The sequence below is a fragment of the Salvelinus fontinalis genome, chromosome 19 (genome assembly GCF_029448725.1).
Source record: "Salvelinus fontinalis isolate EN_2023a chromosome 19, ASM2944872v1, whole genome shotgun sequence".
Taxonomy (NCBI): domain Eukaryota; kingdom Metazoa; phylum Chordata; class Actinopteri; order Salmoniformes; family Salmonidae; genus Salvelinus; species Salvelinus fontinalis.
This window is the reverse complement of record NC_074683.1, coordinates 42605362-42626500: the sequence shown is the minus strand read 5'-3', so window position 1 is coordinate 42626500 and position 21139 is coordinate 42605362. Positions and strand designations below refer to the sequence as shown.

At 42.8% G+C, this 21139-nt stretch overlaps 1 protein-coding gene across 4 annotated transcripts in view; it reads right to left on the bottom strand.

Annotated features, from left to right (window-relative positions):
- Positions 1 to 16916, bottom strand: part of LOC129816772 (high-affinity lysophosphatidic acid receptor-like) — a 31804-nt gene extending 14888 nt beyond the window's left edge. For 2 of the 4 annotated variants that reach the window (XR_008753605.1, XR_008753604.1), the window contains exon 1: positions 16173 to 16916. Coding sequence is in view for 2 of the 4 variants with exons in the window: in XM_055871651.1 (XP_055727626.1) it covers positions 1506 to 2693 (1188 nt within the window). In the remaining 2 variants the exon portion in view is untranslated. Of the gene's footprint in view, positions 1 to 654; positions 2824 to 3560; positions 3754 to 16172 lie in introns of those variants that run through there. The other 2 variants (XM_055871651.1, XM_055871652.1) reach the window with 2 other exon arrangements.
- Positions 16917 to 21139: the final 4223 nt, after the last annotated feature.

Below are 21139 nucleotides of genomic sequence, written 5' to 3'. Positions count from 1 at the left end.
GCCTACCAATCATCAAGGTAAGGAGACTAAGGAGGAGGCTAAAATGGGCTACGTCTCAATCAACTCTAGTGGCTTCCTTTGCTTATGTCCTGCTTATGTCCTTCCACATTGTCTATGTGTCCTTCAATTGATCTAAACCAGTGATAAACATGATTTTATAGCTACTTTTTTTCTGCTCTGTTAAAAAAATCTAACAAAGATTCGTAGAGGTGTTTTCTCTCAGTCAATTCTCGCAGCTCAGTGTGGACGATGGAAAGGAGCCGCTGAAAAAAGTAAGCAATGTCCCTTCACAAAGATCTGAGGCCTGTTTCGTGATCTATTTAGGTACTATCCTAAGGTTATTATGACTACGAGTTTGGGTAAGGCAAGCTGATGCTAGATCTGTGCCTACTACCTGGGCATTGATATGTACATCCAGTACATGAAGTATACATAGTACATATGTTTTTTCTTTCAACTAAGGCAGCATAATTGAGATAATCACACGTTACGCAAAGTGTATGAGTTGACATGGCATGGCCTAGAACTACTCTCAGTAAATAGTATAACTACTGTACAGATGGAGATGAATTCAATACAGCACAGACTGTGTGTTCTGCTGTGGAAGATATGGGTCAGATATGGGTTTCACACACATAAATACACTCCGCAACCTACAATTAGTAGAGGTCTTTAGTATCCCAGCAACACAACCATTGACATTGTAGAGGCAGGGGACTGCTTAACACGGTCTGTGTTCGACAACAGGTTCAACCTTTGTCAACCAGCATGCCCAACATACAATATTTTTGTTCCAGTATTAGGAAGGTACAATGCTATTACAGTGTATGTACACAACATACAACTGTTATAACTGTGTTTCCATGAATTGATAACTTTCATTTATACTCAGTCTATATGCTTTATCTGCATAGTTGATGTCAACACACGTGTTCAATGGTTTGTTAGTTAATTCATTAAATCAATTATCAAATTCACTGAAACAACCATTTTTATATTGATCAACATTTCATTGCAAGTTTTATCCAATCTTTTCATTTACTTTCAGTATCAGACATATAAAAGAGCCATCTGGGTAAACGATCACCAACAGTACTCAGCCAATTATACACCAGGGAAATGGTTCAATAGAAAACTCTGTTCCTGGTTGTGCATCCTTTTCACTCTCTTCATGTCTTTTTCGGGGGAGGCATAAAAAGACAGTCAAAAAAAGACAGAGGGTTCTTCTGTTCACGCCTGTCCAGTGTCCACAGCACTTTAGACAAAACACAAGGATGTACTGTCCTGATTGCTCTTACTCAGATGCCCCCAAAAAATCAGAAGACAGTAATGCTTCAGCAGCAAGCTGTCTATGCTGTTGACATGTTGATGTCTTAACAAATCATATAGCAGGTATAGCATGTCCTTCACACCAGTGGAGCACCCTTTTGCTCTTCAAGACCAGGGTTGGTGAACACTGCTTTACACTGTTGCCAGAAAGTGTTCTCAGAGGGAGTGTTAGTTCCTCACACAGCCGACTGGATCTCGCTGCACACGTAGATGTTACTGGGCCTCACCCTCCTGCGGCTCCGGCCCGGCAACCTGGGACACAGCCTGCAGCTCTTGGGCATAAATTCTAGACACGCCTCCCGGAACTTCCTGATCCTCCAGCAGTAGATGACGGGGTTAAACACCGTCTTCAGGTAGCTGAGCCAAAGTGCCCCCACACTGACCGGGTAAAAAGCCGGGCTGAAGTAGAACCTTTGGCTGAACACGGCCAGCAGACTGACAACGGTGTGGGGTAGCCAGCACACAGAGAAGCCGATGAAGAGGATGAGGATGGTGGTGAAGGCACGAGTCTTGAAGCTCATGTCCACATTGACCTGGGGGGGCCGTTGCAGGCCGGTAAGGCCCAGCTTGCTGACCTGGTTGAGGGCCGGAAGGCTGGCCTGGTCGTAGGTGTGGTTGTGGATGCGTAGGGCATTGCGGCGCACCGTGTTGAGGATGCACAGGTAGGAGTACAGCATGATGCCGAACGGCACAAAGAACACAGCCACAACCAGCAGCACCGTGTAGCTACGGTCGGACAGCGACTCACTGTAGCCCAGCACGCACTGTGGCGCCCAGGCCTCCCCAATACCCATCACACCCGCCGTGCCCGCCCGCCAGCCGATCACAGACGGGAGTGCCACGCAGAGGGACAGTGCCCAGGAAGCGACAATGAGCAGCTTGGCGCGATGCGGCGTCAGCTTATCCTGCCTCTGAACAATGATTAGGAAGCGGTCTACGCTGATGATGAGGAGGATGTACACGCCTTCCAGGACGAAGAGCCAGTAGAGCATAACGGAAGCACGGCAGAACCCTCCCCCGAAGTGCCAGTCGGCCGTAACCATGGTAACGGCAGTGAAGGGCATGCAGAGCAGCGAGAGCATGATGTCAGAGAACGCCAGTGTGGCGAGGAGCAGGTTGATGGCAGAACGCATGGCAGGCTTCTGGTAGACGATCAGACAGACGATAGCGTTGCCCAGGAAACCAATGGTGATCATGAAGATCATGATGGCGGCCAGCATCACACGCAAGGTGACAGGCATGAGGGGACTAGTAGCCCTAACCCCTGGCGGCGACGGCGGTGGTGAAATCACCACCCCTTCCTCCTCGTCCAGCTCCATCAGGGGGGCACACCTAGCCAGCAGGCTGCCATTGCAAAATGCCATGGCAATGGTTACCAGTCTACCAGTCAGTCTGACCCTGGATACGCATCATTGTTCTTTCGTCTGAGGTTGTGTTGCTGTCAGAGCTTCCTCGGTCAGTCACAAGTCCTGGTCTCCTCATTCATGGCAAGGTCTGAAACAGGAGCAAAATGAAACACGTAAGAAACATGTAGGAACAAATCCTGCATACCAGAAACATTTTGACTGCAATATAGTTCCTTAAGAACAAAACAGACTGCACCGACTTGTTGAATAGCCACTGTTCATCGACACCCAGCAGGTGATCTACTGCGCACAGCCGACGTTCGCTATGGTCTTGTCCAATGTGAATTAATAGTAATGCTATGGGCTGTGGACAAATACCTTGTACCCCTGCACATCAACTCGGTACTGGTACTCACCGTATATAGCCATGTTATTTTATACTCTCTATATATAACTATGTCATTTTTACTCTTTATTTTTATTTGTTATTCACTCTGTATTTATTCCTCAAGTCACTATTTTTATTTTAAAAAATTGTCTGGATTATTGGAAATGAACCCGCAAGTAAGCATTTCACTGTTAGTCTACACCTGTTGTCTATGAAGTATGTGGCAAAAACAATTTTATTTGATTTTATAACTTAAGTCCATACTTGTAGCATTATCAGAGTTGTTGTTGTTTTCTATATTGGGGAATCCCACACAATCAGGAATGAAGCTTGTGATTGGCTAGGAGCGAGGGTAGGGCTCATCAGCTTGTCACAGAGACTCAGCTAGAGTCTGTTCTCTGGTTAACACAATGCAACAAAATCTCATCTGCTGGTGCAGCTCCACTACAGAATGTAATCCAGATGAAAGTGTGGCATCTTCAAAAGAGCTCACTCACAGGACACGGCGGTTGCTATGGTTTCAACCCTTTCTCTCGCTCTGGGGGTGGTGTGGAGGACCGGGTTGGGGAAAACTCTGGTTTTCAGCACTCCATCATGATGCACCAAGTGGTTCCTTTCCCCCTTAAATGTACCCTGTTTCACAGAGCCCTTCTCAACAGCTACGCAGCTCTCAGATAGGAAGGTGACGACCTGGAAGACAGGATCACTGTGTCAACATTATGGATCTCACCAATTAATATGGAGGTCACATTTTGTGTGTGTGTGTGTGTGTGTGTGTGTGTGTGTGTGTGTGTGTGTGTGTGTGTGTGTGTGTGTGTGTGTGTGTGTGTGTGTGTGTGTGTGTGTGTGTGTGTGTGTGTGTGTGTGTGTGTGTGTGTGTGTGTGTGTGTGTGTGTGTGTGTGTGTGTGTGAACATATCACTGCCTCAAGTTTTACAAAGGAAACTTCTATATGAACTACTCCTTGGAAAATGGCTGTGGATTCTCGTACAAGACCTTGCATCAAAGTGTAACTGATTGTTACTGAGGCAAACAGGTCATCAGTTCCACAGCAACAAGGACCCCCCCTCCCCATCCCTTCTGTTACCTAAAAATGTCTGTGACATTACATTGTCTGTGAGAGGGGCTATTGCGACTCACATACAATCTCGGTCTCAGAGATGTCTAACTCTAGAAATCCCTTTGGTCTCCACTGAGTTAGGTAAATCAGCTTTTAGTTTTCTTGCACCTTATTTGTGGAACAATCCAAATATCAAACCGTCACTTCAACACTTACTTATTAGTCTATTTCCTCCAGTGCCGGAGTGAAATGACTCTCTGGTATAAATACAGGAATGTGACAGGAATGAGTAGAGCCCGTTCTGAAGAAACATAGCTTTTCTGCTACCAGGCTGCCCTCCCCCATTTCACCGTCCCTCCATCTCTTGTTGGATGAAATCCACCCACTGCTAAATGCCCGCACGTGGCCCGATGGAGAGAATAAATATGGCAATATAACAGAGAGATGAAAGACAGAAGGAAAGACGGAGAGAGAAAGGGGATAGAGAGAGAGACGGCAGTGCATTCTCACAGTTGATTACACGCCTCAAGAACACTTAATCTGTTCCGAGATGAAAAGGTGGTACTTTAGATATTTGTATTTAACCTTTATTTATACAGGGAATCCCAATTGAGACCAGGGTCTCTTTTTCAATGGTTCCCCGTGTCAATCAACAATCCAAACAGCTTGAACAGATACAATTACATAGAGAGCAAAAATGATATAAAGTGCAAAATGTATTAGATTTAACAAGTGAACAATGAACAAGTCTTGAAGTGACCAAATCAAATCAAGCTTTATTTATACAGCAAATTTCAGACATGGAATGCAACACAATGTGCTTTACAGGGAAAAATATAAAAAACAATTAAAATGAAAACTGAAATATTTACTACACAACAAACATAACAGGATTAAAAAAAATAAAGAATAACAAAAACTGAACGATTAAAAAGCACCCTAGGAAAAGCAAGTGGCCAGACGGAAGCCACTCCTCAGTAAAAGGCACATGACAGCCCGCTTGGAGTTTGTCAAAAGGCCCCTAAAGGACTCTCAGACCATGAGAAACAAGATTCTCTGGTCTGATGAAAGCAATACTGAACTCTTTGGCCTGAATGCCAAGCGTCACATCTGGAGCAAACCAGGCACCGCTCATCACTTGGCCACTACCATCCCTACGGTGAAGCATGCTTTGGCAGCGTCATGCTGTGGGGATGTTTTTCAGTGGCAGGGACTGGGAGACGAGTCAGGATCGAGGGAAAGATGAAAGGAGCAAAGTAGAAAGAGATCCTTGATGAAAACCTGCTCCAGAGCGCTCAGGACTTCAGACTGGGGCGAAGGTTCACCTTCCAACAGGACAATGACCCTATGCACACAGCCAAGAAAGCGCAGGAGTGGCTTCTGGACAAGTCTCTGAATGTCCTTGAGTGGCCCAGCCAGAGCCCGGACTTGAACCCGATCTAACATCTCTAGAGAGACCTGGAAATAGCTGCGCAGCAACCTAACAACGTTTGAGAGGATCTGCAGAGAAGAATGGGAGAAACTCCCCAAATACAGGTGTGCCAAGCTTGTAGCGTCATACTCAAGAAGACTCAAGGCTGTAATCAATGCCAATTGTGCTTCAACAAAGTACTGAGTATAGGGTCAAAATACTTATGTAAATGTAATATTTTCGTTTTTTATTTGTTATACATTTGCAAAAATAAAAATATGGGCTATTGTGTGTAGATTAATGGGGGGGGGGGGGGGGGATATTTAAACCATTTTAGAGTAAGGCTGTAACATAACAAAATGTGGAAAAAGTGAATGATCTAAATACTTTCCTAATGCGCTGTATGTTCACTAAGGGTGACAAAAAACTCTTGACCGGTTAAATACATCATAAACCAATTAAGAACTGGACCGGAGTGGTCAACCCACCTCTCCAGTCTGTCCAGAAGAACATCATGGTCAACAGTGTTGACTGCAGCACTTAAAATAGTACAACAACAGAGAGCTGTTTGGCATCTGTGTTGGCTCTAAGATCATTTACCACTTTAACTAAGGCTGTCTCTGTGCTGTGGTGGGCCCAGAAAGCAGATTGGATTTTTTTTTAAATACAGTTGGCACTTAAAAAATAATTGAGCTGTTAGAAAACCAATTCCTCCAGAATTTTGCTTAAGAATGTAAGGTTGCAGATTCAACAACAATTGTCAAGAGCTGAAGGATCTAGATTACTTTTCTTGAGAAGGGGTTTCACCATAGCAGTTTTTAGTGCAGTGGGGAAAGTTTCTGTGAACAGGGTGTGATTAACAATAGCTTGCACTTCTTCAGATACGCAATGAAACACTTTTTTGAAGGTGGTGGGGATGTGATTGAGAAGGCAGGTAGAAAGCTTAAGTTGTGATACCACTTTCCTTTGCTTGGTAGGCTAGGGCACATATCATCAAACTTCTTATCAGGTCTTGCTTGACTGATACCCAGCCTAATGTTTGTTATCTTATCTCTAAAATATGCAGCAAACTCATCACATTTCGATATGGAGATAAGTTCACATAGGTTTGCGGGGGTAGGATTTATGAGGCTAAGAAGAGAATGGTTAGGAAGAGCACACTGAAATGATTCTGGTTATTAGTGGCCAAGTTAGAAAAATGAGCCCGCATGGCATTTCTAATTGCCTTGTTATATATGCCAAGTTGATCTCTCATAATATCATAATGGACCTGCAACTTTCTCTACTTCCATTCTGCCTTTTTGCAATTTGTCTTTCATTTATTAGTTTCCTCACTCATCCAAGGGTGTGGCCTTTACTGGAGCTAAGGCATCAATGGTTGCCCTTAATTTGCTATTAAAGTTATCAACTAAATCATCACAAGTGGAAAGTGACCTAATGAAACAAGGACACCCAGCTCTGAAATACCCTTACAGAAAAACCACATGAATTTCAAGTAATCGCATGTGATCTTATGTGAAGTTAATGTGATAACATGAAACTACACAGGTGAAAACAGGATCTCATGTGAAATGCTGTAAATGTGACAACATGGGCATGCAGAATTTCAACATGTGATACCATGAAACTACACCGGACAATATTTTAAAGTTTTTCACACATAAAACATGCAATTCCACGTGAGCCTTTTTTGTTTTCACGTGTGAACATTTCAGCTACAAATGAAAACATCTATTTCACATGTGAAAATATTATATGACACTGCACATTTCGCAATGTGTTTTATGTAAGGGATGCAATAAAATAGTATGGGGGTTTTAAGGTAAGTGATAAGCAGTTCAGCTAAAATAGTGTAAACATCTTTGATCAATGTGAATACATTTGACATGATCACTTAGTGCTGACTTTTCAATATGACCCCACCTGGGATTTGAACTGACAACCTCTGGATTTGTTGCTGATATTTCTGTATAAACATACACAATGTAATCACGTATGTCAAAGTGTGTCAAATATGTAAGTTAAAAACACTGAGACGTCGTTCCGGGGACATCCTAATGGAAATTTTTATTTGCAGTTGAAATATCATCACATGTAGTGTTTCAAAACCACATTTTCACATTTTATTTTATTAAGATCCATATTAACCGATGCCAATGGTGGCAGCTAGTCTTACTGAGGTCCAACACATAACGAAAAATACATTACAGACAAAAGACTTTACAATTTATAAACACTTTAAAATGTAGAGTGTGTGTGTGTGTGTGTGTGTGTGTGTGTGTGTGTGTGTGTGTGTGTGTGTGTGTGTGTGTGTGTGTGTGTGTGTGTGTGTGTGTGTGTGTGTGTGTGTGTGTGTGTGTCGCGCGCGTGCATCTTACAGGTACTGTCACACCCTGATCTGTTTCACCTGGGAATGTGGTTGTTGGGTGGGCTATTTACAGATAGGCTGTGTACAGGTGCAGTGATCGGTAAGCTGCTCTGACAGCTGATGCTTAAAGTTAGTGAGGGACATATGAGTCTCCAGCTTCAGTGATTTTTGCAATTTGTTCCAGTCATTGGCAGCAGAGAACTGGAAGGAAAGGTGGCCAAAGGAGGTGTTGGCTTTGGGGATGACCAGTGAAATATACCTGCTGGAACGTGTGCTACGGGTGGGTGTTGCTATGGTGACCAGTAAGCTGAGATAAGGCGGGGCTTTACCTAGCAAAGACTTATAGATGACCTGAAGCCAGTGGGTTTGGCAACGAATATGAAGCGAGGGCCAGCCAACGAGAGCATACAGGTCGTAGTGGTGGGTAGTATATGGGGCATTGGTGACAAAACGAATGGCACTGTGATAGACTACATCAAATTTGCTGAGTAGAGTGTTGGAGGCTATTTTGTAAATGACACTTCGGCGGTCAAAGAACGGTAGGATAGTCAGTTTTACGAGGGTATGTTGAGCAGCATGAGTGAAGGAGGCTGTGTTGCAAAATAGGAAGCCAATTCTAGATTTCATTTTGAAATTGGAGATGCTTAATGTGAGTCTATATGGGGAGTTTACAGTCTAATCAGACACCTAGGTATTTGTAGATGTCCACATATTCTAAGTCAGAACCGGCCACAGTAGTGATGCTGGACGGGTGGGTAGGTGTGGGCAGCGATCGGTTGAAGAGCATGCATTTAGTTTTGCTTGCATTTAAGAGCAGTTGGAGGCCACGGAAGGAGAGTTGTATGGCATTGAAGCTCGTCTGGAGGTTAGTTAACACAGTGTCCAAAGAAGGGCCAGATGTATACAGAATGGTGTCGTCTGCATAGAGGTGGATCAAAGAATCACCAGCAGCAAGAGCGACATCATTGATATATACAGAGAAAAGACTCGGCCCGAGAATTGAACCCTGTGGCACCCCCATAGAGACTGCCAGAGGTCCAGACAACAGGCCCTCCGATTTGACACACTGAACTCTATCTGAGAAGTAGTTGGTGAACCAGGCGAGGCAGTCATTTGAGAAGCCAAGGCTATTGAGTCTGCCGATAAGAATGCAGTGATTGATAGAGTCGTAAGCCTTGGCCAGGTTGATGAAGACAGCTGCACAGTACTGTATTTCATCAATGGCGGTTATGATATCGTTTGGACCTTGAGCGTGGCTGAGGTGCACCCATGACCAGCTCGGAAACCAGATTGCATAGCGGAGAAGGTACAGTGGGATTCGAAATGGTTGGTGATCTGTTTGCTAACTTGGCTTTCAAAGACTTTAGAAAGGCAGGGCAGGCTATATATGGGTCTGTAACAGTTTGGGTCTAGAGTGTCTCCTCCTTTGAAGAGGGGGATGACCGCGGCAGCTTTCCAATTTTTAGGGACGATCTCTCAGACGATAAGAGAGGTTGAACAGGCTAGTAATAGGGGTTGCAACAATTGCGGCGGAACATTTTAGAAAGAGAGGGTCCAGATTGTCTAGCCCAGCTGATTTGTAGGGGTCCAGATTTTGCAGCTCTTTCAGAACATCAGCTTTCTGGATTTGGGTGAAGGAGAAGTGGGGGGGAGGGGGGCTTGGGCAAGTTGCTGCGGGGGGTACAGAGTTGTTGGCAGGGGTAGGGGTAGCCAGGTGGAAAGCATGGCCAGCCATAGAAACATGCTTATTGAAATTATCGATTATCGTAGATTTGTTTCCTAGCCTTGTTTCCCAAAACTTTGGGGAATTTGTGCTACAGGATGCAAATTTCTGTTTGAAAAAGCTTGCCTTTGCTTTCCTAACTGACTGTGTATATTGGTTCCTAACTTCCCTGAAAAGTTGCATATCGCAGGGGCTATTCAATGCTAATACAGTACCCCACAGGATGTTTTTGTGCTGGTCAAGGGCAGTCAAGTCTGGAGTCAACCAAGGGCTATATCTGTTCTGAGTTCTAAATTTTTTGAATGGGGCATGCTTATTTAAGATGGTGAGGAAAGCACTTTTAAAGAATAACCAGGCATCCTCTACTGACGGGATGAGGTCAATATCCGTCCTGGATACCCGGGCCAGGTTGATTAGAAAGGCCTGCTCGCTGAAATGTTTTAGGGAGCGTTTGACAGCGATGAGGGGTGGTCGTTTGACCGCGGACCCCTTACGGATGCAGGCAATGAGGCTGTGATCGCTGAGATCCTGGTTGAAGACAGCAGAGGTGTATTTAGAGGGCAAGTTGGTCAGGATGATATCTATGAGGGTGCCCATGTTTACGGATTTAGGGTTGTACCTGGCAGGTTCCTTGATAATTTGTGTGAGATTGAGGCATCTAGCTTAGATTGTAGGACGGCCGGGGTGTTAAGCATATCCCAGTTTAGATCACCTAACAGTGCGAACTCTCGCCCAATGCTCTAACCGCTACGCTACCTGTCACCCCAATCTAAGGTAACACCAAGTAATTTAGTCTCCTCAAGTTGTTCAACAGCCACACCATTCATTACCATGTTCAGCTGATTTCTAGAACTCTTACAATTTTTTATTTAACCTTTATTTAACTAGGCAAGTCAGTTAAGAACAAATTCTTGTTTACATTGACGGCCTACCCCGGCCAAACCCTAAACGACGCTGGGCCAATTGTGCGCTGCCCTATGGAACTCCCAATCACGACCGGGTGTGATACAGCCTGGAATCGAACCAGGGTCTGAGATGCAGTGCCTTAGACCGCTGCACCCCTTGGGAGCCCAAGTTAGGCAATGATTTGTACCGAATACAATGCTCTTAATTTTAGAGATGATCAGGACCCGTTTTTTACTACCCATTCCAATACAGACTGCAACTCTTTGCTAAGGGTTTCAGTGACTTCATTAGCTGTGGTTGCTGATGCGTACAGCGTTGAATCATCAGCATACATGAACATTTTACAAAACGTGGAAATTTCACATGTGAAATCATGTTGTTTTTCCTTAAGGGTTTGCATATATGTACTTCTTCCTTCCTTCCTCTCTTCTTTCTGTCTTTCTTTATCTCTTTCTTTCCTTCCTTCCTTCCTTCCTTCCTTCCTTCCTTCCTTCTAACGATCAGAACCTTTTAAAATCTTCGCCTAAAATGACATACCCAAATCTAACTGCCTGTAGCTCAGGCCCTGAAGCAAGGATATGCATATTCTTGGTACCATTTGAAAGGAAACACTTTGACGTTTGTGGACATGTGAAAGGAATGTAGGATAATATAACACATTAGATCTGGTAAAAGATAATACAAAGAAAAAAACAACCGTTAATTTTTATGTATTTTGTACCATCATCCTTGAAATGCAAGCGAAAGGCCATAATGTATTTATCTAGCCCTAGATGGCAGCAGTGTATGTGCAAAGTTTTAGACTGATCCAATGAACCATTGCATTTCTGTTCAAAATGTTGTATCAAGACTGCCCAAATGTGCCTAATTTGTATATTAATAACTTCTCATGTTCAAAACTGTGCACTCTCCTCAAAGAATAGCATGGTATTATTTCACTGTAATAGCTACTGTAAATTGGACAGTGCCGTTAGTTTAACAAGAATTTAAGCTTTCTGCCAATATCAGATATGTCTATGTCCTGGGAAATGTTCTTGTTACTTACAACCTCATGCTAATCGCATTAGCCTACATTAGCTCAACTGTCCAGGGGACCCACGATCCTGAAGTAGTGCAGTTATGTGCCGTTCATATGTGCCAGTGTATTCAACACGGGGCCTGGAATGGCACAGAGTATGACCAGGAGGATGTCACACAGATATGACAGGCTGACTGACTGACTGACGGCAGCAGGTGTCATTATTACATGCTCAAGATGACCTGGCCACAGGTGTGTCATGTCACCTAGTCTGGCACTCACTCATGTTTCTCCTGTTAATAGCTACATTGACATCAATTGGATTCAATAAAACACACTGTTTTGTTGATATTTCCTATGATACATATTAGGCTTTGCTCTATACTGCTACCCTGCCTGCACTCCTTACATCAACAGATTGTCTGAGCATCGAAGTTCCAACTACACAATCAATATGTTGTAAATATATAATCTGGCTGTGTTTTTATCCATCCACTGTTTGGTGTAGGCTACTCACATCGATGAACTCTATCCAATGAGATATCAGAAAACTGTTTGGTGTACTTATGCCACTTCAATGCACTCTATCCAATGATAATGCAGATTACAATTCAGGCAACACAAAGAGAACAGCCCTCTTCTTCATCAGGTCAATATACAGTTGCTGGGATGACAGACCTGCAATGATTGAGAGTAGCTGTGTACTTAAAGTGGAACTGACAGCGTTTTAACGACTTTGCAGATATGAAACAAACAGACAATCAATCAATATCAGTCAAAAATATTAAACTCCCAGTTTATGCTACAAACCCAACTTTATAAGAGGTTTTAAAAATAGGTTCTATTTGGCTCAACGTTCCATGATGTACACTAAGGCATTGTTGGCAGAGTAGATGGAAGCAGTTCAATGCATGATTAATATAATTCACCAATACATTTCTTGGTAGTTAAAAATACATTGCTACCAGGTGGTAAATAACAGCTGGCCTGGTACATTGTTGGCTGCCTCTATTCGGGATGCATTCGCAAATTCACTCTGGTTAGCTATCTACTCCGATTTTAGTGCCAGAGCGCAGAATAACTGATGAATTTACAAACGTGCAAGACCCGCTGAAATCAAATCAAATTGTATTGGTCACATACACATATTCATCAGATGTTATTGCGGGTGTAGCTTGTATGACCGGTATCAGTAAACGTAGGCAAAAAAAGTAATAGTCACTAACACTCTATATAACATATACACAGCCTAACCAACTCTGCTAGGGCAAGTAAAATAGTCAGTGAGGAGTTCTCTCATTTGTGTCTGGAAGTAGCTAACTAGCAATGTAGCCAACTTAAGCCAGTTAGCTTGGGTGGTTGGTTGGGACAACGCATACATTGGCAGGCAAGCTGCAGAAGAATGAGCAGGCCATTCCCCATCATTTATCAGTGCAATTTTGACAGCCAACTAGCTTAAAAAGTTTAAGAGGGTTTATCAGGACAGATGGTTTATTTAAGCAATAAGGCCCGAGGGGGTGTGGTATCTGGACCATATACCACGGCTAAAGACTGTTCTTATGCACAACTCAACGTGAGTGCTTGGATACAGCCCTTAGCCGTGGTATATTTCCCATACAACACAAACCCCTGAGGTGCCTTATTGCAATTATAAACTCGTTACCAAATTAATTAGAGCAGTAAAAATAAATGTTTTTTCATTCCCATAGTATACGATCTGATATACCACAGCTGTCAGGCAATCAGCATTCAGAGCTCGAACCACCCAGTTTATAATAGGTTTTATTTACTGCAGTGTCTATTAATTGTCCAAACGCACAGCCGCTTTCCCACTCTATATTGCTATAGAATTTTCACAAATGCCTTAGTATATGTAATTCCCAAACATTCTAAGAATTTATTAAGTTAAATGTGAAAATGACCATATCTAAGTCTCAAATTCTTCCTGGGGGTGTACAGTGCATTCGGAAAGTATTCAGACCCCTTTACTTTTCCACATTTTATTACATTACAGCCTTATTCTAAAATAGATGAAATATTTTTTTTCACACACAATACCCCACAATGACAAAGTGAAAACAGTTTTTATTTTTTATTTTAGCAGATTCATTACAAATAAAAACAGATATACCTTATTTACATTAGTATTCAGAGCCTTTACTATTAAGACTTGAAATTGAGTTCAAGTGCATCCTGTTTCCATTGATCATCCTTGAGATGTTTCTACAACTTGATTGGAGTCCACCTGTGGTAAATTAAATTGATTTGACATGATTTCAAAAGGCACACACCTGTCTTTATAAGTTACCACAGTTGATAATGAATGTCAGAGCAAAAACCAGGCCATGAGGTGGAAGGAATTGTCCGTAGAGCTACGAGACAGCATTGAGTTGAGGTACAGATCTGGGGAAGGGTACCAAAATATTTCTGCAGCATTGAGGGTCCCCAAGAACACAGTGGCTTCCATCATTCTTAAATGGAATCATTTTTAAACCACTAAGACTCTTCCTAGAGCTGACCGCCCAGCCAAACTGAGCAATCGGTGGAGAATGGCCTTGGTCAGGGAGGTGACCAAGAACCCGGTGGTGACTCTGACAGAGCTCCAGAGTTCCTCTGTATAGATGGGAGAACCTTCCAGAAGGACAACCATCTCTGCCGCACTCCACCAATCAGGCCTTTATGGTATGGTGACCAGAAGGAAGCCACTCCTCAGTAAAAGGCACATGACAGGCCGCTTGGAGTTTGCCAAAAGGCACCTAAAGGACTCTCAGACCATGAGAAACAAGATTCTCTGGTCTGGTGAAACCAATATTGAACTCTTTGGCCTGAACACCAAGCATCACGTCTGGTGGAAACCCGGCACCATCCCTATGGTGAGGCATGGTGGTGGCAGCATCATGCTGTGGTGAGGTTTTTCAGTGGCAGGGACTGGGAGACTAGTCAGGGTCGAGGGAAAGATGAACGGAGCAAAGTACAGAGAGATCCTTAATGAAAAACTGCTCCAGAGCGCTCAGGACCTCAGACTGGGGCGAAGGTTCATCTGCCAACAGGACAACAACCCTAAGCACACAGCAAAGACAACGCAGGAGTGGTTTTGGGACAAGTCTCTGAATGTCCTTGAGTGGCCCAGCCAGAGCCTGGACTTAAACCCGATCGAACATCTTTGGAGAGACCTGAAAATAGCTGTGCTGCGACGCTCCCCATCCAACCTGACAGAGCTTGAGAGGATCTGCATAGAATAATGGGAGAAACTCCCCAAATACAGGTGTGCTAAGCTTGTAGCATCATACCCAAGAAGACTCAAGGCTGTAAGCACTGCCAAAGGTGTTTCAACAAAGTACTGAGTAAAGGGTCTGAATACTTATGTAAATGTTATATTGCCGTAGTTTTTTTATATACATTTGCACAAATTTCTAAAAAACAGTTTTTGCTTGTTATTATGGGGTATTGTGTGTAGATTGATGAGGGAAAAAAACAACTGAATCAATTTTAGAATGAGGCTGTAATGTAACAAAATGTTGAAAAAGTCAAGGGGCTTGAATACTTTCCGAATGCACTGTATATGAACAGATTTTAATAAGATTTGATGTTGCTAAAATGCTGTCAGTTCAACTTTAAGGAGTCTGTGTGTGTGTGTGTGTGTGTGTGTGTGTGTGTGTGTGTGTGTGTGTGTGTGTGTGTGTGTGTGTGTGTGTGTGTGTGTGTGTGTGTGTGTGTGTGTGTGTGTGTGTGTGTGTGTGTTTGTGTGTGTGTGTGTGTGTGTGTGTGTGTGTGCGTGCGTGCGTGCGAGCGAGCGAGAGAGACCAGCATGTCTGAAAAACACTCCAGTTACATACGACAGAATGTGTTTGAAACAAGCAATTGCTTGACTGAATATCTAATTATTGATGCAATATACATAGAACCTTTGTTTCATCCTTTTTGTTGTGCAAACTTGTCACCATACAACAGAGAGGAGCACATCCAAAAGAAGATACCCAGTCAGACATGTTGTAAGAGCCGAGACAGACCTGAACAGAAGGCCTACACTGGTTCGGGATAAAACCAAAAAGGGTTCTATGCTTTCTATATCGAAATTGGTTCCATATAGAACCATATATGGAACCAAAGGGTTCTATATAGAACCACTAATGGTTCAGTGAAGAAGAAGAACCAACCTTACAAAAGGGGTCTATATAGAACCTTTAGGGATGCCTTCTATGAAGCAGGCAATAGAAACATTTTTTGGTTCAATCCAGATCCTTTTTTTCTCCTTTAGTTTTTTTCTAAGAGTGTAGGCTACATGTTCACCTCCCCATACCATATTAAGGTATCCAGTAAAATGCATTCTGATCGAGATTTCCTATTTAAACACCATGCTATCATTATACGAACCCATTCTTTCTCCATCTTTAAAATTCTGAATACCTTTATAGCTGATTAAAGATTCACTTATTCAGTCAAGCAATTGACAATTTCGCCCGCATTCAGTCTTATGTAACTGACTGTTTTGTCATACATTTCGCTAAATAGGCTACACCATAATCATTATTCCTCTCTATTCTCAGCAAGTAGACTAGAACAATGCGCTTCGAGCGCCTTCATTATATAACCTAGAAATTGTATTAAATTACTGATGACATACCTTTAATCACTGCGAGTCACAATTCCCTTGATGATGAGTCTGACTGAGGTGGCTTGTTCAGATGTCCTATGCCTGTTATCAATAGAAGACGTATAGGAAGACACGCCATCCACAGAAGAAACCCATTCCCTCGCCTCCTTCCATCCAGAATCCATTCCAAGCCTCTTTGCTTTTCGCAATCGGTAATCAAAACCTGTCCAGTCGCTTGCTGACGCGCGAGGCGCGGAGCGATCCACTGGTTTCAAGGTGTTGCGTTGAAGATGAACATCGACTGGCCGAATATTATTATTCATTTAGCTAGCAAGCACATATTGTATTGAAAAAAACGTATGGAAGACATACTACCAACGATGCAAACAAGGAATTCCACAGCAGATCATCTATCATAATACATACCCTCGTTCGCTAACCGAGACTGAATAAAGTGAGAATGAACAGACCTCCCCACATGTCAATAGGTCTACCTGGACAACAGACATGTCAAAAGAAAAAGCAACTACATTGGGACTACACACACCTTATCAATCCCCTCTACAATCTATTAAATGTATTCAAGAACACTATAGCCTACATGAGATCAATAATATTCTTTAGACATGCCTACCTACTTCGGCTACCATGTGTAGAACATGTTCATGTCTTTTTCACTTGAGATTAGTACCCTGTCACACACGCGCACACAGGAAGACATACAGTACTGTGAAATTCTCCGGCGGATGTGCAGGCAGACAGGCGGAGCTGGGGATCATGGGAGGAGAGGAGAGAACAGGATTAAAAGAAGACTATTGGAAAATAGTCATACATTATATCACTGACATGTACCATAACTGTATTATTCCCAGTAGATGGCAGTATTGTCATAGTGTTTATTAGTACTTGGATTTACACCCAGGAGCCTTTAAGAGGTCAGTGGAGATACGTTCCCATTTGCAAATAGGCATGCTCATACACACACACGTTTTCATATTGTAACAGCTCCACACACACACACGTTTTCATATTGTAACAGCTCCACACACACACGTTTTCATATTCTAACAGCTCCACACACACACGTTTTCATATTGTAACAGCTCCACACACACACATTTTCATATTGTAACAGCTCCACACACACACGTTTTCATATTGTAACAGCTCCACACACACACACGTTTTCATATTGTAACAGCTCCACACACACACGTTTTCATATTGTAACAGCTCCACACACACACGTTTTCATATTGTAACAGCTCCACACACACACACGTTTTCATATTGTAACAGCTCCACACACACACACGTTTTCATATTGTAACAGCTCCACACACACACGTTTTCATATTGTAACAGCTCACACACACACGTTTTCATATTGTAACAGCTCCACACACACGTTTTCATATTGTAACAGCTCCACACACACACATGTTTTCATATTGTAACAGCTCCACACACACACACGTTTTCATATTGTAACAGCTCACACACACACGTTTTCATATTGTAAAAGCTCCATACACACACACGTTTTCATATTGTAACAGCTCACACACACACGTTTTCATATTGTAACAGCTCACACACACACGTTTTCATATTGTAACAGCTTCACACACACACATTTTCATATTGTAACAGCTCCACACACACACGTTTTCATATTGTAACAGCACACACACACGTGTTCATATTGTAACAGCACACACACACGTGTTCATATTGTAACAGCTCACACACACGTGTTCATATTGTAACAGCTCACACACACACACACACACGTTTTCATATTGTAAAAGCTCCACACACACACGTTTTGATATTGTAACAGCTCACACACACACACGTTTTCATATTGTAACAGCACACACACGTTTTCATATTGTAACAGCTCCACACACACACGTTTTCATATTGTAACAGCTCCACACACACACGTTTTCATATTGTAACAGCTCACACACACACACACGTTTTCATATTGTAACAGCTCACACACACGTTTTCATATTGTAACAGCTCCACACACATGTTTTCATATTGTAACAGCTCCACACACACACGTTTTCATATTGTAACAGCTCACACACACACACACACACATGTGTTCATATTGTAACAGCTCACACACACACACACATGTTTTCATATTGTAAAAGCTCCACACACACACGTTTTCATATTGTAACAGCTCACACACACACACGTTTTCATATTGTAACAGCACACACACGTTTTCATATTGTAACAGCTCCACACACACACGTTTTCATATTGTAACAGCTCCACACACACACGTTTTCATATTGTAACAGCTCACACACACACACACGTTTTCATATTGTAACAGCTCACACACACGTTTTCATATTGTAACAGCTCCACACACACACGTTTTCATATTGTAACACCTCCACACACACACGTTTTCATATTGTAACACCTCCACACACACACGTTTTCATATTGTAACAGCTCCACAAACACACACGTTTTCATATTGTAACAGCTCATACACACACACGTTTTCATATCGTAACAGCTCCACACACACACACGTTTTCATATTGTAACAGCTCCAATCACACACACATTTTCATATTGTAACAGCTCCACACACACACGTTTTCATATTGTAACACCTCCACACACACACGTTTTCATATTGTAACAGCTCACACACACACGTTTTCATATTGTAACAGCTCCACACACACACACGTTTTCATATTGTAACAGCTCCACACACACACACGTTTTCATATTGTAACAGCTCCACACACACACGTTTTCATATTGTAACAGCTCACACACACACACACGTTTTCATATAGTAACAGCTCCACACACACACGTTTTCATATTGTAACAGCTCCACACACACACGTTTTCATATTGTAACAGCTCCACACACACACACGTTTTCATATTGTAACAGCTCCACACACACACACGTTTTCATATTGTAACAGCTCCCCACACACACGTTTTCATATTGTAACAGCTCCACGCACACACGTTTTCATATTGTAACAGCTCACACACACACACGTTTTCATATAGTAACAGCTCCACACACACACGTTTTCATATTGTAACAGCTCCACACACACACGTTTTCATATTGTAACAGCTCCACACACACACGTTTTCATATTGTAACAGCTCCACACACACACGTTTTCATATTGTAACAGCTCCACACACACACGTTTTCATATTGTAACAACTCCACACACACACGTTTTCAAATTGTAACAGCTCCACACACACACACGTTTTCATATTGTAACAGCTCCACACACACACGTTTTCATATTGTAACAGCTCCACACACACACACGTTTTCATATTGTAACAGCTCCACACACACACACGTTTTCATATTGTAACAGCTCCACACACACACACGTTTTCATATTGTAACAGCTCCACACACACACACGTTTTCATATTGTAACAGCTCCACACACACACACGTTTTCATATTGTAACAGCTCCACACACACACACGTTTTCATATTGTAACAGCTCCACACACACACACGTTTTCATATTGTAACAGCTCACACACACACGTTTTCATATTGTAACAGCTCACACACAGTATGCATCCCCTAATGTGTTTAGTATAAAAGTTCTGAATCACCATCTCCCTGTTCATGGAGAAATCAATATCGTCTTGAGATTTAATCGAGTGAAATTTTGAGTACATTTCTACCAGAGGAGGCTGGCGGGAGTAGCTATAGGAGGACTTGCTCCTTGTTATAGCTGGGATGGAAGAAATGGAAAAGTATCAAACACATCAAACATATGTTAACTTATTACAATGAGCATGTCCTCCTACAGCTCCTCCCAACAGCCACCACTGATTTCCACATACCACACCCACAGGTCTCTGGTCTTTATATTGTACTGGAGCATGAATGATAAATTAGTGATACTCTGTTTATAGGCTCCTGAGCCAGTGCTGTTGGGTGAGAATGTCCCCGGTAAAGGGTAATTTAATTTGGATTGGTAAGACACTGTATCAGAATTCTCTCTCTCTCTCACTCGCTCTCCCGCTCTCTCTCACATACACAACCCCTCCCCCTTCCCCCCACACTTGCCGTTCACGGGCATGCATGCTTGTCTAAATTGGCATCACGCCCACGTGTCGAAAGTACCCATCAAGCTCGTTCCACTCCGCCGGCCAGGCACATGTATGCTGGTCACGTTCCATGGCATCCACACGGCATGGCACGCTGCTCACTCACTGGTGAGAGAATTCATTTCCTCTTCCATGAGATTCCATCCTTCCCTCTTGATAGAGAGTGCTGGATACTCCATCACATCACTCACTACGAGAGCGAACATAGAGTAGGTTAGACAAGAATCATGTTCAACACTGAATCTGAGTATATAAAATAGAGGAGTATTGTTGGCAGTTTGTAAAAAACTCTTGCTTCGTTGGTTTCTAAAGGGTACTAAAACACACTAATGCTAGGTAGTAGAATGTGGTCAAACCACAATAAGCTCTCAGTCTCACATCAGAATTAGACATTCATGCATGTTTCTCAAACGTCAAATTTCGAAGTGTTTAAGGTTAATTGTAGACATTAATTCCACATTTTTTAAGGTTAGGGTTAAGTTTAGGCTTTAACGTTAGGCCTTAACTCAGAATGGTTACGGTAAGGGTTAAGGTTTGGGAACCAAAATATATTTAGTAAAAATGTTTGCGCTGTATTCGAACTTGCAACCTCTTGGCTCTTTGCACCAGAGGAAGCTGCTTACGCCCATCCACCATCCCCCTAGCAAAACCAACACTTTCTTGAAGGTTAACAGCGCTCACCGTTGCCCCAGTGGCCAGTTTCCACGTCAACTGCCGACGTGGATGGATGTTGAATACTGACTTGTATCACAGGTGACCTGCCTGCAAACCATGCCATAGTTTCACTAGAGAGATGTTGGGTGTGTCAGGAGAGACAAGGCACAGAACAGGCGCA